Below are 17,965 nucleotides of genomic sequence, written 5' to 3'. Positions count from 1 at the left end.
ATGGTGAGAGGGAGGGGAAAAAAACTCACCATGAGGATCTCCACGGCGGCGCACAGAACTGTGGCCATAGTCTGTGCTTTTTAAAGCAGCGATCGCAGTAGGCATGCCTACTACGCAGCTCGTCTTCCCCGAACATTCCTCCCAGGAGGGAATCCTCTGCACCAGCATCCCTCTCCTCGGCCGCCTCACCATCAGCGTGGCGCCGGCGGCCTCCTGCGCCAGCCGCAGGGAGGTGAGCAGGGAGGCGGGGGCGATGGCGTCCACCTCCACGCTGCCGTCGACCTCGGTTTGACCCAGGTCGGCCATGGCCAGGATGTGTACCTCAGCATCGGGCCCGGGGGGTCCCAGGAAGGACGCCACCTCGCTCCAGGCGCCACCCTGTGCTTGCAGTGCGGCACTTGGCGGGCGCGTGAGTGCGGTGCCAGCCGGAAGCCATGCCCGCATCTTGCCGGCCCAAGACGCAGGTCTGCCTTTCTCATCATTCCAGGCCAGCTCGTTGTGCTCCAGGCCGTCCCTAACCCCCCCCCCCCCCCCCCCCACCCAACATGAAAAGCACGCACCCGGCTGCCCACGGTGTAGAAGTAGCGGCGGCCGGGGGCCAGGTCCCCAAGAACCACGCTGTGCAGTGCGCCGGGGTCTAGCCAGCCTGTGCTGTTGGCGGGCGCCCCGCACATGGCCTCCCTGGTGTAGGTGGTGGAGTCGGCGGGGGCCTCCCGGTCGAGATACTGGGGGTCGGCGCCCCAGCGAATGAGCGGCCGGTCCACCGGCCCGCTGACCCACAGGACCTTGACCTCCGATGGCCGCCCAGTCAGCGCGAGGTGGACCTGGGTGGGCTCCCCAGGGTCCAGGGGGGCTACGGCCCGCGAATGCGCCGCAAACACCGGGAGGGCTAGGCCGTCGCGCAGGAAGTAGAAGCGCTGCGGCTGGCGCAGATTCAGCAGGCGGAAGCTGCAGGGCCGTGGGGAGGGTCGGTGTGAGACGGCATCATACATTCAAGTGTCTGGTTGGCCGGAAACTGCCACTGAAGCCAGGCTGCAAGGACGCATTGCCAGGTGCTGGACCCCCAAGGAACCCTACCTGAGGGTGCCCTCCCCACGCTCAACGTAGCTGGGGACAGCGGCCAGGAATTTATACTTCAAAGGCGCCACAGTCCGTGGATCGACGTCCTCGGGAGCATATAGAGCGATCATGTCGTCGTAGCGAGGGTCTATCACACCCGAGATGCGGACCTCGACCCACTCCCCGGCTACGTGCGGGCCACTCGTGTTCAGGTCCAGCCTCACTGCCGTTTCCCAGACCAAACTCGCTGCAGCCACATTGACCGCAGATTTCGGATGTGGGGTCGTGGGAAGCCCATGGCCGTCAGTCAGGGGGGTGTGACCTCTGGCCAGACCTCCGGCCAGGGCACAGAGGAGATGGATCACTTTGAACAGGTGAAGGATCATGATCAGGTCCACCTCAAACAGACTGCAGTCATTCTTTCGACATTTCCATCAGTAGATGAAATGCAGCAACCAAAGTAAGAGAAGCACAGGTCCTTTTTCCTCGGGTCCCCCTTGTCGCGCTTGGAGTCCTTCATGTCGCCACGTCCCGCCACGGCGACCTCATCCGCTAGCACCATGAGCCAGTTGCGGGGCCTGGCACATGCCATGCGTCTGGACTCGACGCAATGCCAGCGTCCTTGTGAAATAGATACACACCACCGTCTTACTAGCTTTTGGAACCGCGAGCTCTGCCTGCACCCCTGGTTGGTCTGGCACTCTTGGGCCATGCAGTCTGCAGCGTTCAGGGGGACTCGGGTGCAGCCCTTCGTGGCATGCGCTCCTCTCACCCGCAGCCTGAATATCAGTCGTAGAGCTGCACCCACCCCGATCCGCGCGAGCTTGCTGGCGCCTGCAGCGCCTATCACTGTTCGCGGATGGGACGGGTCTGAGTCTGGCACGCAGAACCTCTCCCTCATTGTGGCGGATCCAGAGACCAGCAAGGGCTTGGTGCACCGATACCTCATCACTGTGCGACAGAACATGAGAGCGGTGCGTGTGGCTGGGGACTGTTGAACGCGTGGCTGGCTGGTCCTGTCGCTGGCCGTGACTGGGTTTTCTACCTCCCTGGGATCCATAATCATTGTGCAATGGGTCAGAGTCGCGCCCAACAATGCAATCGTACCCCTGCGCAGGGTACAGCCAGCACCCTGACGCGTGGGGAGGTGCGCGGAGGTGGCCGCAAGCCCTACAAGCAGAAGGGCACGGGCAATGCCCGCCGTGGGAGCACTCGCTCGCCCCTCATTGTGGGGGGCGGCGTGGCCTTTGGGCCCAAGGTAGGTGCTCTGTTTGAAGGGGAAGTATGATGGGAAGTTCCACCCGGCCAGGCCATACACACACATTGTACTAGCTAGGATTGAGGGCTCCAAGCTCTGTGGGGAGATGAACCCTGTGTGATAAGATGCCCTGGCGTGGACTCTGCGGACCACTTCACTCTACCCTCTCTCATCCTGCACACCCAGCCCCGCGACTGGACCATCGGCATGAACAAGAAGGAGAGGCGCCTGGCGCTGGCCACCGCCCTGCAGTCCGCCGCACCCGACATGGTCGTGGTGGGGAGCGTCGCCGAGGCGGTGCCCGAGGTGAAGACCAAGAACCTGGTCGCCAAGCTGGAAAGCATTGGCGTCTTCCCCATGGTGCGCAGAGTGGGGTGGGAGCCGGCCAGCGGGTGTGCGATTGCTCGTCTTTGTCGACGGGCCGGTAACTAGGCAGCCCTCTCGTGGATGGCGAGCGGCGACTGCGCTACTGCGCCAGAGCCTGCCTCAATCGTGAGTCATGCTTGTCTGACACCCAACGACTCCATGCGCCACTCATTCTTCGGCACTCTGCAGGAGGAGAAGGTGCTTCTTATTGTGGCGGAGCCCACCGAGGCTGTGGCCCTGAGCGCTCGCAATGTCGAGAACCTGTCTGTCAACAGAGGTGTGTTTGTTGGAGGACCATGGACTCTTGGCCCATTCACACCTGGACCCTGTCTTCCCCACTGTGCCGCTCGCCGCCTCGCCACCCGTTCACCCTCGCTGCCAACCCCACTTTCTCCCTGCCACTATTTGTTTATCTGCCACCTATTCCTTCCACCCCCCACTCCCTCCCCATCCGTACAGCCGAGGCCGTCCGGATATACGACCTCCTGAACGCGGACAGGATCGTGGTGGAGAGCAGGGCATTGGACTTTTTGAATGCGCAGTTTGGGCTGGATCTGGGCGAGGAGGAGCCGGAGGTGGAGGGCGAGCTGTCCCACACCGCTGCCTGATAGCATGGAGATGGGGCCTGTGTCTGCGCCTGGTGGGCTTCCTTGCTCCCGTGTGGGTACACATTCTGGCAGGACCTGGTGCGTGTGCGTGTACCCTGCTTGCCAGGAATCTCGAGCGCTATGGCATTGAGAGGTTTCGGGGGGGGGGGGGGGAGCACGGGCAGGAATGATGATGGTCGTGAGTCTGGGAATGTCAGTGGGGTCGAGGGTGTGCCAGTGCGCAGGCGGGCGACATCCTGCCGCAGGTCCGCCCGCGCCGCCCGGTCAGTCCTTGAGTCGCGTGGCGCGTGGCGTGCTGCGCACGCTCTGCATCAGCGGGTGAAAGGCGCGGATGAGACCCTCCGTCCCGGTCATGCTCCCCGCCCGCGACAGCGTGGGCGTCGCCTCGCCCCTCACCGCGGAAGTGGGGGTGCGCAGGCCACCTGGGGTCTGGCCGCCCACCTGAGGGCGCAGGTGGGGGGAAGGGATCGGCTGGGGTGACCACACATGCGGCGGCGGCGGTCCAGTGAGTCCCCGGCACCAGACCCCTGCCCAGCGCTGGCGGCCATCAGAGCACCCCTGTCTCTGCTTCCCGTCACACACAACCCCCCCCACCCCCCTCTCCTCAGCCAAGTCACAAGCGCCGCCGCACACGCCAGCCCACCTTTTGCGCGTATCGCGCCAGGCTCTTGAGGTCGCGGGCAGGCAGGAGGAAGGCGGCCACGATGCTCTCCACGCCCTCCTGCAGCACCGCCAGGTTCTCCCGAACCAGGGTCTGGCCGGAGAAGGCCAGGTCGGCGCGCCTCTTCCGCGCCAGCGCGTCCCGCTCCGCGGCCAGGCTGCCCAGCCGGCTGCGCGCGTCGGTCAGGGCCTGTCGCGGGCGGAAAGCGGGGCGCCGACGTCAGGAGGGGTGGGGCGGTCGTCCGCCCCGACCAGGGAGACCCCTGCACGCCGGGCCCCTCCCGACCCTCCACACGCAGGCACATCCGATGCACTCGCCGCGGCTGTTCGTCCCCTCATCGCCAACACACCCCTCCCACGCGGCCCCATGCGCACCCGCGACCCGGCGTGGGCCTGGTCCCGGATGATGCGCAGGCGGTACGCACGGTACGCGCGCTGCACTGTGCGCGCCGCGTCGGACACGCGCTTGTGCTCGCGCCAGCTGGCGGCCATGGTCTCGCGCGACCGCTCCCCCGCCGCCAGCCGGCGCTGCAGCGCGCGGCCCAGCTCCCGCTCGCGCGCCAGGGACTCGTTGGCGGCGCGCAGGGCCGCCGCGGCGTGCGCGCTGTGGTCCGCGGCCTGGAGGATCTCCGCTTCCAGCACGTCCACCCGCTGCTGCAGCTCCCTGCGAATGGATGTGGGAGGAGGGCGGGGGGGGGGGGGACCGATGGAGTGAGGGAGGCTGGTGCAAAGGTCGGGGCCCTGACGCTTCTCCAGGTGGGATCAAGGGAGTCAGTGATGGAAGTCGAGTGTCCTTTCCTGCCAAGTAGGCTGGGCTTCCTACTGATGACGCTGCGGCTCCTGGGATGGCCGTGGCAACCCGATGCCCAAGAGCAAACGCATGGAGACCCGGCAAGGTCCAGCAAGTCATACAACCCAACCAGCCACCACCATGTACATGCATCCCACCTGCCGTATGCCTGCGACCTCTCCAGCTCTCCCTCCAGCCTGCTGATGGTGTCCCTCGCCTCACATTCGGCCCGCGCCGCACCCTCCTGCGCAGCGAAAATCTCACCCCTCGCCGCCTCCTTCTGTGCACGCAGCTCGCCCTCGGCCTTGCTCTGCGGCACGAGGTGGGCCCTTGGGGCTGGGCCCTTGGGGCTGTGTCCATGTGCTTGCTGTTAACAGGCCGCGTCTACAACCCACCCGTAGGTCCGACATCAGCCCGCCCTCAACTAGCACCAACAGGCTCGACGCCCCTCCCCCTCCCATTTCACCGCCGACCTGGAGCTCCGCCAACTGCTGCTCGTGCTGCACCGTCAGCATATCCTGCAGCCGGCGGCTACCCGCCAGCTGCTGCTCGGCGGTGGCCAGGCGTGGGGCCAGGCCGGCCAGCTCGGCCTCCAAGGCCCGCTGTGCCTCGGCGGCTGCCGCCGCCGCCGCCGCCCGCTCCGCCTCCGCCCGACGCGCCGCGCCCACTGCGGCCACGGCGTGCTCTTCGGTAGCCCGCGCGAGCCGGTCTGTCGCCTGCTCGGCGGCCGCGGCGGCCGCGGCAGCAGCGCCGCGCAGCTCGGCGCACTCGCTGGCGTGCCGCGCTTCCTCCTCGCGTCGCAGCGCCTCCGCGGCCGCCGCTTCGCCCCTCGCCCGCTCCACCTCCGCCTGCAGGGCAGCCACCTCGGAGCGGAGCGCCTGCATCATCGTGTGTATTTTTTGGGGGGGGGAGGTTAAAAGGGGAGGCATGTCGCCAGGGGACTCGCACCGGAGAGGGTCAAGGATGATGACATTTCCAACCTGCAGCCTCACCTCCGCCTCCTGGGCCCGCACTCGGTCTAGCGCCTCCCTGTCATGAGCCGCGCCCGCGGCCGTCTGACGCACCCGCTCCCGCTCCGCCTGCGCATCGAGGTGGAAAGTGCAGCGCAGATGCTGGTGCGTGGATGGCGAGGGCCGGATCTTGGTCAGTTTTCTATCTCAAGCTATCGCTCACTCCATCACCCGATTGCGCAGCCGGAACCAGCCCCCCGCTCCCTCTTCCTGAAGTCCCCTCCCATCGCCAGCGCTCACCTGCAGGGCATGCTGCAGGTACTCCAGCTCGCTCTCCTGCGCCAGCAGCGAGCGCTCCAGGGCCAGGGCACGTGCATCGTGGGGTGCGGCGGCCGCTGAGGCCTGGCCGAGACCCTCCTTGAGGCCCATGGCCAGGGAGGCAAAGTCCAGTCGCTCGTTCACCTTGGGCTGCGGGTCATTCGGTGTAGGGAGCGGGCCGGTGAATCCAGGGTGAATCAGGTGGATGGGGATGCGTGTGGACGGCAATTCTAGATGTGGCGTTCTGCGTGCCAGGCTGGATCTAACCGGGGCGAGCTAGCGAGCCCCTCCTGCAGCAGACGCTTGCCGCCACCTTCCCAAGACGGGACCTCAATCCTCACCCAAGCCGCTTCACCTGGGTGGTCACGCGCATAGCCCGCATGCCAAACGCCAGGCTCTGCACGCTCTCCTCCACATGCTCGTAGGCGTCGCTGACGGCCACGATGAGCGAGGTCTTGGCATTGCCGCCCAGCGAATCCTTTTGAGGGTATGGAGGGGGGAGAACATCAAGGAATGCTATCAATGATGGGAGACAGGGTTTGGCAGGGAGACCGCCGCGACGGCTGCACTGCCACGGCACAGCTGCATCAGCATCATCAGTCGCCTCCCCCGCCCGCCCCACCTGCAGCAGCCGCGTGAGCTTGGAGTCGCGGAAGGGGACGTGGGTGGCGGCGGGATCGGCCCGAGCATTGATGCACATGCCCAGGGTGGTCAGGGACAGGTTGATGCTCTTGGCCTCGCTGGCACGCAGCCCTGCACAGGTTGAAGGGAGGCTCTTCATCGGGCTGGCGAGTCTGCGTGGGTCGTCCCCACTGAGCATGGCCCGCTCCACAACTCGCCCGACCGACGGGTCTTGGGAGGTGCCAAAGCCATGGGCAAACCTGTGCCAGTCAGTAGGTGCCAGAGCCTGCTCCAGCAGGCCCCAACTTCCCTGGACCCACAATCACCCAGCAGCAGTTTCCTCGCACACACCAAGATCCACCTGTGCTGCCGCTCTTCTTCAGCCGCTCGCTGCCCGCCAGGTCCACCATGAAGAGCTTGCCAATGCGGACGCGGTGCAGGTCGGAGCCGTCCCCCACCGGCTTGCGCTTGACCACCGTCAGCATGAAGACCGCGTGGCTGCGGCTGGACACCGCGTTCATGGCCGTGAAGGCTGTGGTCCTGGGTGTGATGCAGCGGGGGGGGGGGGGGCTGGAGGTCGGAGATTTATGTTGTATTATTCTCGAAAAGGTGGTGAATGCGGTGACGCTGTACTCCCACTGTGGCAAAAGCAAATCCCTCAGTCCCAAACAATATTACGCCGTGCAGCTCAAGATTCGCTCATCACTCCCAGACCTTGGGACCTACCTGGGAGCATGAGGTTCCCCAACCCTTGACCCAGCATGGATACTCGACCCTCAAGCAAATGTACATCGCCGTCTCACCCCCATAAACCCACGCCCTCCCCACCCAAACAAATAAAATCCTCAGCACCTGTTCCTGTCCCCTGCCTGCAGCAGCTCCAGGCAGTCCTCCAGCCTCCTGACCTCCACCTGCCTGACCCCCGCGATAAACACCCCCGCCTCCCCCTCCCGGATCTGCAGGTTCTCGCTCTCCGGCGCCAACAGGTCCTGGATCAACTCCATGTAGATCTGGACGTAGGACATGTAGACGGCGTGCACGTCCTCCCCGCCCCGCTGGACCCCGGCGAAGACCTCCGCCGCCGCGCGGGGCACGGCGCCAATCGTCTCCGGTGCCACGCTGGACAGCGTGTGCGTCTTGCCGGCCCCCGTCTGGCCGTAGGCCATGACGGTGCCGTTGTAGCCGGCCAGCACGTCCTCCACGATGGGCCGCACCGCGGCCGCATACACGTCCGCTTGGCTGGCGCTGGGGGGCAGCACCTGGGCATTGGAGCGGTGAGGAAGGTCATGGGTGTGTTGTGTGGAGTGGGAGCGCCCCCCGGCTGGGTGGCGCTGTGTCCAGCGGCCATGAAGGGCGAGCGATGATGCTCCTGAGCACTGACGGGGAGGAAGCCCAGACGCATCTTCGAACCCTGTCAGGGGTTCCTCCACCTGCTGCCCTGAGCCTGCACCCCTCACCTCGTCAAACTCATAGTCGCCAACAGAGATATTGGACTGCCTGTCGCGGCGAGGTGGTCACAGCAGGTCAGAGTGCCAGAGCAGTCCAGCAAGTCTAGGCTATCTCGCTCAGCAGGGTCCACCCTGCAGCGAACAATAACACACATGATTCCCTCGCCCCACTGAAGCACTGCAGCATCCGATATTCAGCAAGAAATTTACGACCCCGCCCACGTACGGCTTGAAGACGTTGATGCCCTGTCCGCCAGGCTTGGGACGCAGCGAGCCGGGTGTCTCACCCTCTGGCTTGGGAGGCCGGACTCGGACGAAGACACGGACCCTCTCTGCGATGGGATAATTATGATTCGGGTGCAAGGCTTTTCAGGTCGGTTTCTGCTCTCCACGGCATGGACACCACACGCATATTATGCATCCTGTCGAAGAGCCCTCCTTCCGTCCCGCACCTCCCGACTGCTCAGCGATTCGACGAGGCGTGGCGGATCCATCCCTTCTGGAACTAGAAGGGATCTTGGAAGGGCGCACGGGCGTCCGACTCCCCGCGCTGGCATCCCGGTCTGCCATTCCGACCCCCACAACAGCCTTCCTATGTTCCAATTTAGCTAGTGACGCCACGAGGCTGGGATCACTTTGAGTGGTCCCAGATATATTAATAAGGCATCGAGGTTACCCATGTGCAATCATCTCACATTGTGTCGCAGTTGGAGTTGGGGGGTCTTTTGTATGTCGAGCTGCGAAATTGAGATTTGCGCGTTCGTATGCATTTTCCCGCCAAGTGCCGCTTCCTTCCGCAATGTATATTACACGTTGCACAGCCAGCACTTCGGAGATCGCCGCATCTCAACTCCATACTCAATACGCGTCCATGCATGATTCATTTTGTTCCTGATCCGGACATCTTGAGTGGGGCCCAGCGCCATCGGTCCCACCACCACCATGTCACCCCGGAGCCAGGGCCCCAAGTCTGCATGGAACCTGCTGCAGGCCTCCCGGCGATGCTACTCTCTGGGTGGAGTGTCCGCACCTTCCAGTCGGAATCTGTGGGACATTGTTAAACGGGCAGAGTTTGAGAACCACGATGCCAAGCACGTTCACGACATCTGGATGGAGGTGGGTAGGAGGTGCATTGCCAATACTGGGGTCTGGCTGGTGGAACGCCGGTATCCTGAGCCCAGCCTGCCAACCGATCACATTTCGTACCACAGTTCCACGCCGACCCACTCAAGCACCGGGTGGCAGACGTGATGACGGCGGCGCAGTATGCTGTGTTCAGCGAGAATGCCGCACGGAGGTGGGTCGGTGGGGTACTTGGGGACCTGCACACCGGAGGGAAGGTGCCATTTCCGGCCCGCATACGCTGTCAGCAGTCTCCCAGCCCCTGCCACGCTGCACCCTGACTTGCCCTTTCTTTCTCTCATCCACCTCTCCCCTCACACTGCCCCTCACGTGTACGACAGCCCCTGCCCCTCCCAACGCCTCCCTGCACACACAGTCCCATGTTTGTGCTGCCCATCTTCAAGGGCCCCAATGCATTCGAGACCATCATGGTCCAGTGCCAGCTGCCGTGCGTCCTCCTGACGTCGCTGGAGGAGTACAAGCGGCAGGGTCCCGTGGCTGTACCATTCATGACCATGACCCACTACACGGAGCTGCAGTCTACCAAGTCGGTGGTGCTGGTGCGAGGGGACATCGTGGACCCCAACGCCCTCACCCGCTTCGAGGTAAGGTGTGGTATGTGGAGTGTGCAGGGCGTACGGGCGGGAGCCATGGCCAGGCAGGATCCAGCTGGCCCTTGCCCTGCGTTGTGGGCATGGCTCCAGCACCATTCGCTGGGGCCCATGTCTGATGCTGGCAGGCTGGCGGCGGGGCTCACTGTCCCAGCCTGCAGGCACCTGAGCATGGAGGTGGACCCCTCCCTCGACGATCCTGTGTTCTCCAGCCAGCCAGCCTTGATCCCCGCCACCCCCAACCCCCTGAGCCACGCAGGCCACCAGCCTCATGAGGATGGTGCACGAATTTTACACGGAGAGAGCCAAGCACGTCTTTGTGCACGCCTTCAACCACAACCCGCCCTCCTTTGACTTCAAGCGCATGCTCGACTCGATGGGCCACGACACCTCCAACCTGCCGCGATGATGCAGAGGCCAAGCGGCCAGCAGGCGAGAGCCCCTCATGACCCTTGGGGTTCGGACTTCATGGGTGGAGCCTCCGCTTGGAACCTTGATCCCCTTGGGGTGTATGGCCGCCCCTGTCTGCGCGCTTTGTTACCTCAGCCATCACGTCCACTTATTGGACATATGGGAGGGCCAGAGCTTGAATATGGTGCTGCTGATGCTCCCTGCCGAGCTTGACGCCCCAGTGCGCGAGGAGGCAAGCCCTGGAGGCCTTCCGGCAATGCTTCCCATTGCGTCGTGCATCACCGCGCCCATGATGTTCATGCTAACGTGAGGTGTGCAGTTATTGAATGCGTAGTGTTATGGTGGCACCCTCTCCGGAGCTTTTCCACCTTTCCACCTGCACCCGCGCCCCTCGATGTGTCCACGCCGCCTGGCACCGGGCTTGAAACCCAAGCCCCTCACCGTACTCGGGGTCTTGTTCTGTAACATTCCTACTTTAGGTCATATACAGCGGTCCACGGTGTGGGGTCTAGCCCGGTGCCAGGCGGCGTAGAGGGATGCAGGTGGAATGGGTGGAAGGCTCCGGAGAGGGTCCCCCTACCACACGTAGACACATTCAAGTTTGATCAGATGGTGCTGATACCCTCACTCTGAATCATAGTCTGTGCGGCGATCACTTGATCATATGGCTGCACGGCTGAAGCCCCATCGTCTAGTTACAGGGGCACCTTGCGTTCACACAGCATGCCTGCACGGAACTGAGCGAGTATCATTCCCTGCAGAGATCTCCGGCATGGGCAGAGTGTTCTGAGTAGGGTGACGAATCTTTAAGAATCTCCCAATTGTTCGACAAAGATGGGAATCACCAGGGGGTCGTAGAGGAAATCAAGAATACCCAGTTAGAGGACCTTGGAGGAGCCTGAGAGGGGGAGGAAGTGGCACCCAGCAAAGGCAGCGTTGGTGAGGGAAGGGAGGGGAAGGGAAGGGAGAGGAAGGAAGGGGGGTCGCTGATGCACCTCGACCGAAGCCAGGTGCGGGTCAAATGCAGGCATAACATGCCCATCTCGCTCTTTCCATCTCTCCCCTTGGCGCCGGCGCCTTCACGACTGGCTGAGCGGAGCGGCCTCTGCCGGGCGGAGCGGCATCACGCGCTCGGGGGCACGGTTTCTTTGTTTATGTCTCATAGGCCATGGCCCAGAAGTCGCGCTCCAGGCGGCACACGTTGATGAAGGCCGCCCGCGCCGCCGTCCTGCAGTGTGGTGAGTGGGAAAGGGTATTGGTTGGCGGGGGGAGAGGGATGGTGTGGACATTAGTCATTAATGCTTCCAAAAGCAACCCTTGACCTCCACCATCCTTCCCCCACCTCTGAAACCTCCTGGTAACTTCACATCCCGCCCCCTCCCCCCCCTTTCCAAACCCCACCTCTCGTCACGGGTGGCGCTGGCGAGGGCGTCGTCCGCCACGGCCTGCAGCTCCTTGACGTACTTGCTGAAGGGCTCGCTGGCCCAGCGCTCGGTGGCGTAGTCGTAGGGCGCCTGATTGGGCTGGGGGGGCTGGTGCGCGTGCCAGGCCTCGTGGTAGGCCTTCTCGATGGCCCACAGCACGGTGACGTGGATGGGGTAGGGCTGGTCGTTGCAGGAGTGCATGTAGTCGATGTACTCCTGGCAGGGCGCCTTGGCCGCCTCCTCCTCCAGGTTGATGCCCCGCGTGCCCAGGCAGCCCTGGAGGTGGGAAGGATGGGGGACTGAGAGTGAGAGGTTTGGGGGGGGGGGTGGTCCGAGGCGAGGGCGCATGGCCCTGCCCCACCCAGGTCAAGCAAGGTGGCGATGCTTAGATGAAGCCGCATGTGGGATCCAACCAGGTCCCAGGGGAACCAGGGGTGGGGTGAGGACAGGGATAGTCGCACACCTGCAGGCCGATGGAGCTGCCCACGCCGCTATGTAATCCAGTGGGATTCATCTTTCCTGCCCCCTCCTATCCAACTCGCCCAGCAGACAATGCCCCACCAAATCACCTGGAACCAGGACAGCTCGTCCTCGAGGGCGATGATCCCTCCCAGCAGGGTGTGGAAGTGGCGGTAGGGGGCCTTGGTTATGGCAAGGGCCATGAAGCGGGCAAACTCCAGGACGAAGAGGTAATCCTGTGCAAGGTGCGCCAGTTGGGTACGGCGAGAGTCTCAAGATGTGATGTACGGATATCCCGTAACATGGCGCTCGAGAGGTCCACAAGTTCATCGATATGCCTTATAATGGAATTCTAGCATGTGAAACGGAGGCGATCGAGCACCTCGGGTCTGCACGGGGTCAGGGCGGACCTGTGCCACAGGCTTGCCTCACCTGCACCAGCCAGGTGTCAAAGGCCTTCAGGTCCAGCGTCCCATCACGACATGCCTCGAGGAAGGGATGACTCACAGCCTGGGACCATGCCGTCGAGTGCTCGGCGTGCAAATCGTTACACACCGACATCCCTTGGTCCGGCGGGATTTGGACCGCGCGGTGAACTCGCGTCCGAGGTCGCTGGGTCCCCGACGAGTCGAGCCTCGGTGGCCCACGAGAACGCTAAGAAGAGTCTCAAAACATACTCCTAGGTCATCTAGAGGTGCGCGCCGTCGATACAACAACAGATTCCGCGAAGGTGAAGTTTCCCTCGGCACATGGTCATGGACAGGAAAGAGGGGATGGTGTACGAAGGGGATGAAGTACCTCAAGCAGGGCAGACCATGCCCCAGAACTCCTTTTCCAGCTTGCAGACCTCCAAGAAAGCTTCTGACGCTGCCTCTCTGCGAGGATCAAAAGGAGGTCTGGGCTACGGCCTGGTGGTATGATTACAAGGCATGATCCCGACCCAGGACAAGATGCATCGACTCGCAGTGTCCTCGACCTCAAGCACGCCAGCCCAGCATCGACAGGAATTACAAGCCTTTGGGGCTATCAAAGAACAGAACAGCATCCAGAAGCCCAGGAATCCCTCACCTGACTGCGCTGCCCTCCGTCTCCATGAGGGTGTCCAGATGGCCCTCCAGGGCTAGGATGTACTCTGCAAATGCGTCGCTGGCCCAGCGCTGAGCATACGTGCCGTACGGCTCCTCCATGGGACTGTTTAGTCGCCATGAGTCATGGTAGGCCTTCTCCACCACCCACAGGATTGTGAGCTGAACGGCATAGGGTATACCCGTGCTCTTGTTGAGGTACTCAATGTACTGTGCACAGGTGGGAAGGGGGTTGTGCTCCTCGACGATGACATTCCGCTTTTCAAGCTCCCCCTGTGGGCAGTATGAGGAAGCCGGCAGTAAGGGCAGCAGAATTTTCATCAGCTGGGAGAGGATGTGGGCTGGGGGTTGGGTGCATGTCCAGGATCTGCAGCAGGTGGTGTCTACTTCCTTGGATGACTACATGCATGGGTCGCATGATGAAACCCAAGAGGTTGTGCCACATCAAGCAAGATAAAGGCTACTGCATTGGAGCGGAAGTTCCTGACCAATGCATGCAAGCTGGGGCTCTGGCCTTCACCAAGCGACCCACAGAACAAAATAAGGGACCCACAGAACAAAACAAGGGAAGGAGATAAATTGCATCACGCCAGACAGCTCTTGTGAAGTTGGTTGTCACCGTTGCCCTTCCCATCAATCGTCACCTGGAACCACTGGAGCTCGTCGTCAATGGCGGTGAGGCCTCCGAGTAGGGTGGGGAAGAGCTTGAACGGGGCGTTGGCGACGTTAAGTGCGATGAATCGGGTGCATTCCCTCGCGAAAAAGAAATCCTGGCGAACATGGAGGGCGGCATGCTGGGGTACATGCCCTCTGTCAAGTAAGGGCTATTCGTGTGCGTGTCCCCTCCGCCCGTCACACTGGCTCATGATCGAATCTCGGTTCCAAGCTGCGCGCATGCCTTTTCGCAGCCCATTCATCCGCATTGAACACGCACCTGAATGAGCCAGGTCTCAAAATCCCTGGGATCCACGCTCCCATCCTTGCACCGGTCCAGGAATGGGGCGCGAACGCTGTCTCGCCATGCCTCGGCGTGCTGAGCAATGAGGTCACCGGCAAAACCCATGACGGAAGGTGTTGTATGTAATATGGACTGCGCTCCTGCGTCGCACTATATAGCGAGTGCTTGCTGCGTCTGCGTTGTGTGCTGTCAATTTACACATCTGACAAGTGGCAAGCCTGCCCATGCGCGCCGTGCTTTCCCATGCTGTTGAAATACGTTCAACACCCTTTCCCCCCCCCCCCCCACCACCCTCACTCTGACTCATGAGCTTGCCAGGAGTGCTACTGTACATTGTTCTCGGTACATGCCAGCCTGCAGGAGGAGAAGGCCCAGAGGGCCTTGGCCCCAGGTACCTGCCAGCATCACGGCAACGGCTCCTGCACATTGCCAAGGCGATTCAAGTGCAGATACGCGTCCGTGCCGTAGTTTTCCATGGAGATCATCTGCAGGTCCCCGCCAAAGTACCGCGCATACAGGCGGCTGATGGGCAGGCCGTAGCCGTACCTGCGCGGGGGGGGTTGGCAAGGGGGGTGAGTGGGAGTGACAGGGTGTTGCAGAGGCATCTTCCAGGAGAGCGTGCGGTCATGCGACTGGGAGCGCCGCTGCCAGGTGCCGCGCGAGGAGCGGGGGCAGGCTTGCACCCTGCAGGCCCTCCCCAGCAGACAAAGGACCCCCTTGGCCATCCAGTTGGTCACAGGGACTCGCCCATACTCCATCGCACAGACCACGCTGGCGCGGCCCCCTGCAAACCGCCTCACCCCGCCAGGACGGAGGGCCCCTCCGCGCTTTCCGTGCTGCCCGCGCTCCTGTCCCGGATGTCCTCCAGGGGCGAGCGCGCGGTGGTGTAAAGGTAGGTCCAGATCTTGGGCTGGCCGGAGCGCGCGATACCTCCACCCTCGTCTGACACCTTGATGCAGATGTCCTCCTCGCCCTCGGCCACTACGACCCGGATGGGCGGCGGCTCCTGCGCCGCGTCCTCCCAGCGGTCGTACACTGCGCGCAGCGAGTTCTTCACCAGCTCGAACACCATGTGGTGGAGGTGGGAGGGGACGTAGGGAAAGGCAAACCCCGGGTCGCCGTAGATGGAGACCTCGGGCGCAGACCCCTTCTCGCGCATGCAGATCATGCGCGCGTCGGCGATCGCGTCGGCACAGACCACGCCAGGGGAGCACCGTGTGTCGATCAGCCCGATGTGGTTCTCCTTCTGCGGCTCATGCAGCGCCACGTGCTGCCCGATCAGCATGCGGATGCCGATGCGGGAGAGGTAGAAGCTGTCCAGCATCTGGTGGATGTCGGGGAGGTCGTTCAGGCCCACCTCGTGCTGCAGCTCGCGCTTCAGCTCCGCCACGCCCATGGCCAGCACGGGGACCACATTGCGGTGGCGGAAGTAGATGTGGCGCAGCAGGTTGGTGAACTCCTCCTCGTCCGACGCGTTGCGGATGCGGGAAAAGGCGCGCAGCTCCTTGAACGACTCCACATACCAGTCGCGGACCTTGAGCACGTGGGGCTTGGCGGACAGGCCGTAGGGCGAGTTCTCCAGCTCCGCCACGCGGTGCGCCAAGCGGACGGGGAGCTCGTTGTGCAGGAACTGGGCGGACAGGATGAGCTGGCGCTCGATGGGCCGAGAGCCAAAGTCAAGCCTGTTGGAGTTGTTTTTTTTGTTTGGGGGGGCTTGGGTCAGAGGCTCAGAGGTTATGGTAAGTATCCCGCTCAACCACATACAACTTGTAACCCATGCATGACTTCACGGCCCTCTGATCCGGTCCACAACCCCCCCTCCGCGCTCACATGTACTTCAGGCTCACGCCCGTCTGTTTCCTGAGGGCGGAGGAGAAGACATCGTCCACCACGCTCTTCTCCCAGTGATCCGCCAGGCGGGGCCCAGTCTGTGGGTTGGAGGCGAGCCAGACTAAATGACCCATCCCGACAATGCCATGCGCCCGCCCGCACGTGGGGCCCCGATAAAACTGTCGGATTGCTGTGTCGTGCCCCAGGTCACGGAGTGGTAACACGTGACCTACACCCCACACCAACGCCCCGTCCTGCCCGAGGCTGCACCTGTTTGGCTGCTGTTGCTGCTCTGAGGGCGGAGCTCGCCGCCAGGCGGGCGACCGAGGCCAGGGCGGGAGCAGCGGTGGTCATGCCGAGTCAGATGAGCCACAGCCTTCCAACCCCGGAGCCAGGAGCGCGCGGCGGATCAGCCTGTCGGGAGCGAGGGCACTCGCATAGCCCGCAGGGTTTGAAGTGGCGGGGCCAGGGATCGGGGACGACCCATATCCCGACGGGGGAGCATGTGCCTCGTGCTGCTGCCAATCTTCCTGACCAGGCCACATCAGCAAATCAGGCGGATCGCTAGATACAGGAGCTCTGTGACAGATCGCACCGTCTCAGGCCGGCACACCATCGACCTGCACTTCCATGCAGGCCTGAGACGTCTGGACAGTGATCTGACAGGGCCAGGCCACGGCGCAGGGCGGTGCGCCCATGCCTGAGGTTTTCGGGTGTTACCTCCTGAGGTCCTGCCACGCCAAGGGGAAGGGCAGAACGTACATCGGGTGCGCCGAGCTTGCTGGGTTTGTAACATAATGTCATCTGTGGATTTTCAATTTCTGGGTGACGCACAATTCCAAGTAGCCCCACTGCGTTCCGTTTCCATGTTCTCAGGTTCACCGTCAACCCCTCCCGCCGCTTACGCCAGCACAATGGCGACATCGTCAGCGGGGCGGCCAAGACGAAGAGGTATGCATCTGTTGACTGCGTGCGTACCTTCGGTTCGTAGCGACAGGACTCCGTCATATGCCTACGGCCCCACATCGAGGCATGAAAGCCTGTGCCCTCAGCTGGATCCCACTCCTTGCAAAGCCCAGCACCTGTGCGACGTCCCCCAATGCGCCCACCCTTCATTCACCCAGGCTCCGGCCCTGGGAGATGGTGCTCTTCGTGCACGGCTTCCCCACCGCGGTCACAGCGCTGCAGTTCGAGTGGGCCTGGCAGCATCCGGAGGTGTCGCTGGACGTCCGCGCGGCGGCGCAGCGCCTGGGTAAAAAGCGGCTGCAGGGCGTGCAGGGCAAGGTGCGCCTGCTGCACGAGATGTTGAACCTGGAGCCCTGGCGCTACTTCCCCCTCAGCCTCCACATCCTGAGCTCGGCGCATGCCCCCCTGCGGGCCCAGTGCCCGCCCCTGCCCGCCCACATCGCCGTGACCTTCGCACCCCTGGAGGTGGGGAGTGGGAGCTTGGTGGGGGAGGCAGTGCTCGGGGACATTCAGGGTGAGGTCGTGCCAGAGAGTGGGGCTGGGAACGCGTCCACCCCTGCTGCGGAGCTGGCGGATCCCAGTGAGTCGACCAACCTCCATGTGCTACCCTTCACGCACAGGACCTCGACCCAGGGTATGACATCGCAGACGAATCCACCTCCCAGGCAGAGGAAGAGGCGGCGCAGACGGCCCTAGGGTCCACGAACTCTATGGCGCCGGGGTCCAAAGCGTCCAGCCCGGCGCCCAGCCCGGCGCCCAGCCCCCACGCCTCACCCAGCAAGGCTGGGGGGAAGGGGGCGTGCAGGCTCTGCGCCGGCGATGCCAGTCGCACTTGGTGGGCGTGCAGCTCGTGCGACTCCCGATTCCACCTGGGCTGCCTGGCCCGGCACCTCCTAGAGAAGGTGAGAGTGTGAGTTGGGGTGACTGTCTGGGAGCGCTACTGACGGGAGTGCGGGCAGCGGGCGATGGGGGGGGGGGGGGGGGGGAGGCTAGGGGGGGGGGGGAGGGGCGGCCCCCCCTG

At 63.4% G+C, this 17,965-nt stretch overlaps 9 protein-coding genes across 9 annotated transcripts in view; 4 read left to right on the top strand and 5 right to left on the bottom strand.

Annotated features, from left to right (window-relative positions):
- Nucleotides 1-1,190, bottom strand: part of F751_4527 (putative inactive purple acid phosphatase 27) — a gene marked incomplete at both ends in the record, with an annotated part of 3,611 nt that extends 2,421 nt beyond the window's left edge. Inside the window, 3 exons of the mRNA XM_011401922.1 lie at nucleotides 190-378; nucleotides 561-948; nucleotides 1,078-1,190. Coding sequence (XP_011400224.1) covers nucleotides 190-378; nucleotides 561-948; nucleotides 1,078-1,190 — 690 coding nt within the window. The remainder of the gene's footprint in view (nucleotides 1-189; nucleotides 379-560; nucleotides 949-1,077) is intronic.
- Nucleotides 1,191-1,334: 144 nt separating this feature from the next.
- F751_4526 (hypothetical protein) lies at nucleotides 1,335-1,523 on the top strand (the record flags this gene model as incomplete). Its single annotated transcript, XM_011401921.1, has 1 exon — nucleotides 1,335-1,523. One exon carries the CDS (start codon nucleotides 1,335-1,337, stop codon nucleotides 1,521-1,523), a length of 189 nt encoding a protein of 62 aa, XP_011400223.1.
- Nucleotides 1,524-1,769: 246 nt separating this feature from the next.
- F751_4525 (50S ribosomal protein L4) lies at nucleotides 1,770-3,291 on the top strand (the record flags this gene model as incomplete). The annotated part of the gene is made up of 5 exons (XM_011401920.1): nucleotides 1,770-2,033; nucleotides 2,177-2,317; nucleotides 2,504-2,677; nucleotides 2,873-2,960; nucleotides 3,143-3,291. 5 exons carry the CDS (start codon nucleotides 1,770-1,772, stop codon nucleotides 3,289-3,291), a joined length of 816 nt encoding a protein of 271 aa, XP_011400222.1.
- Nucleotides 3,292-3,555: 264 nt separating this feature from the next.
- Nucleotides 3,556-8,572, bottom strand: F751_4524 (Kinesin-related protein 3; the record flags this gene model as incomplete). The annotated part of the gene is made up of 12 exons (XM_011401919.1): nucleotides 3,556-3,732; nucleotides 3,935-4,141; nucleotides 4,327-4,615; nucleotides 4,900-5,051; nucleotides 5,215-5,619; nucleotides 5,734-5,820; nucleotides 5,992-6,159; nucleotides 6,365-6,487; nucleotides 6,632-6,762; nucleotides 6,992-7,170; nucleotides 7,483-7,889; nucleotides 8,531-8,572. The coding sequence occupies 12 exons, from the start codon at nucleotides 8,570-8,572 to the stop codon at nucleotides 3,556-3,558; spliced, it is 2,367 nt and encodes a 788-aa protein (XP_011400221.1).
- A 448-nt stretch (nucleotides 8,573-9,020) lies between these two features.
- Nucleotides 9,021-10,220, top strand: F751_4523 (Protein atp11, mitochondrial; the record flags this gene model as incomplete). Its single annotated transcript, XM_011401918.1, has 4 exons — nucleotides 9,021-9,194; nucleotides 9,290-9,375; nucleotides 9,577-9,805; nucleotides 10,071-10,220. The coding sequence occupies 4 exons, from the start codon at nucleotides 9,021-9,023 to the stop codon at nucleotides 10,218-10,220; spliced, it is 639 nt and encodes a 212-aa protein (XP_011400220.1).
- A 1,154-nt stretch (nucleotides 10,221-11,374) lies between these two features.
- F751_4522 (Seed maturation protein PM36) lies at nucleotides 11,375-12,666 on the bottom strand (the record flags this gene model as incomplete). The annotated part of the gene is made up of 4 exons (XM_011401917.1): nucleotides 11,375-11,450; nucleotides 11,624-11,922; nucleotides 12,216-12,341; nucleotides 12,538-12,666. The coding sequence occupies 4 exons, from the start codon at nucleotides 12,664-12,666 to the stop codon at nucleotides 11,375-11,377; spliced, it is 630 nt and encodes a 209-aa protein (XP_011400219.1).
- Nucleotides 12,667-13,169: 503 nt separating this feature from the next.
- On the bottom strand, nucleotides 13,170-14,253 carry F751_4521 (Seed maturation protein PM36-like protein; the record flags this gene model as incomplete). The annotated part of the gene is made up of 3 exons (XM_011401916.1): nucleotides 13,170-13,463; nucleotides 13,835-13,960; nucleotides 14,125-14,253. The coding sequence occupies 3 exons, from the start codon at nucleotides 14,251-14,253 to the stop codon at nucleotides 13,170-13,172; spliced, it is 549 nt and encodes a 182-aa protein (XP_011400218.1).
- Nucleotides 14,254-14,552: 299 nt separating this feature from the next.
- F751_4520 ([Pyruvate dehydrogenase (acetyl-transferring)] kinase, mitochondrial) lies at nucleotides 14,553-16,112 on the bottom strand (the record flags this gene model as incomplete). The annotated part of the gene is made up of 3 exons (XM_011401915.1): nucleotides 14,553-14,694; nucleotides 14,949-15,830; nucleotides 15,979-16,112. 3 exons carry the CDS (start codon nucleotides 16,110-16,112, stop codon nucleotides 14,553-14,555), a joined length of 1,158 nt encoding a protein of 385 aa, XP_011400217.1.
- Nucleotides 16,113-16,674: 562 nt separating this feature from the next.
- F751_4519 (Structure-specific endonuclease subunit SLX1-like protein) lies at nucleotides 16,675-17,858 on the top strand (the record flags this gene model as incomplete). Its single annotated transcript, XM_011401914.1, has 4 exons — nucleotides 16,675-16,745; nucleotides 16,855-16,929; nucleotides 17,103-17,409; nucleotides 17,565-17,858. 4 exons carry the CDS (start codon nucleotides 16,675-16,677, stop codon nucleotides 17,856-17,858), a joined length of 747 nt encoding a protein of 248 aa, XP_011400216.1.
- Between the last annotated feature and the right edge of the window lie 107 nt (nucleotides 17,859-17,965).

Source organism: Auxenochlorella protothecoides, assembly GCF_000733215.1.
Source record: "Auxenochlorella protothecoides strain 0710 unplaced genomic scaffold scaffold53, whole genome shotgun sequence".
NCBI classification, from domain to species: Eukaryota; Viridiplantae; Chlorophyta; class Trebouxiophyceae; order Chlorellales; family Chlorellaceae; genus Auxenochlorella; species Auxenochlorella protothecoides.
The sequence above is the reverse complement of the archived record's forward strand: the minus strand, read 5'-3'. Positions and strand labels throughout refer to the sequence as shown.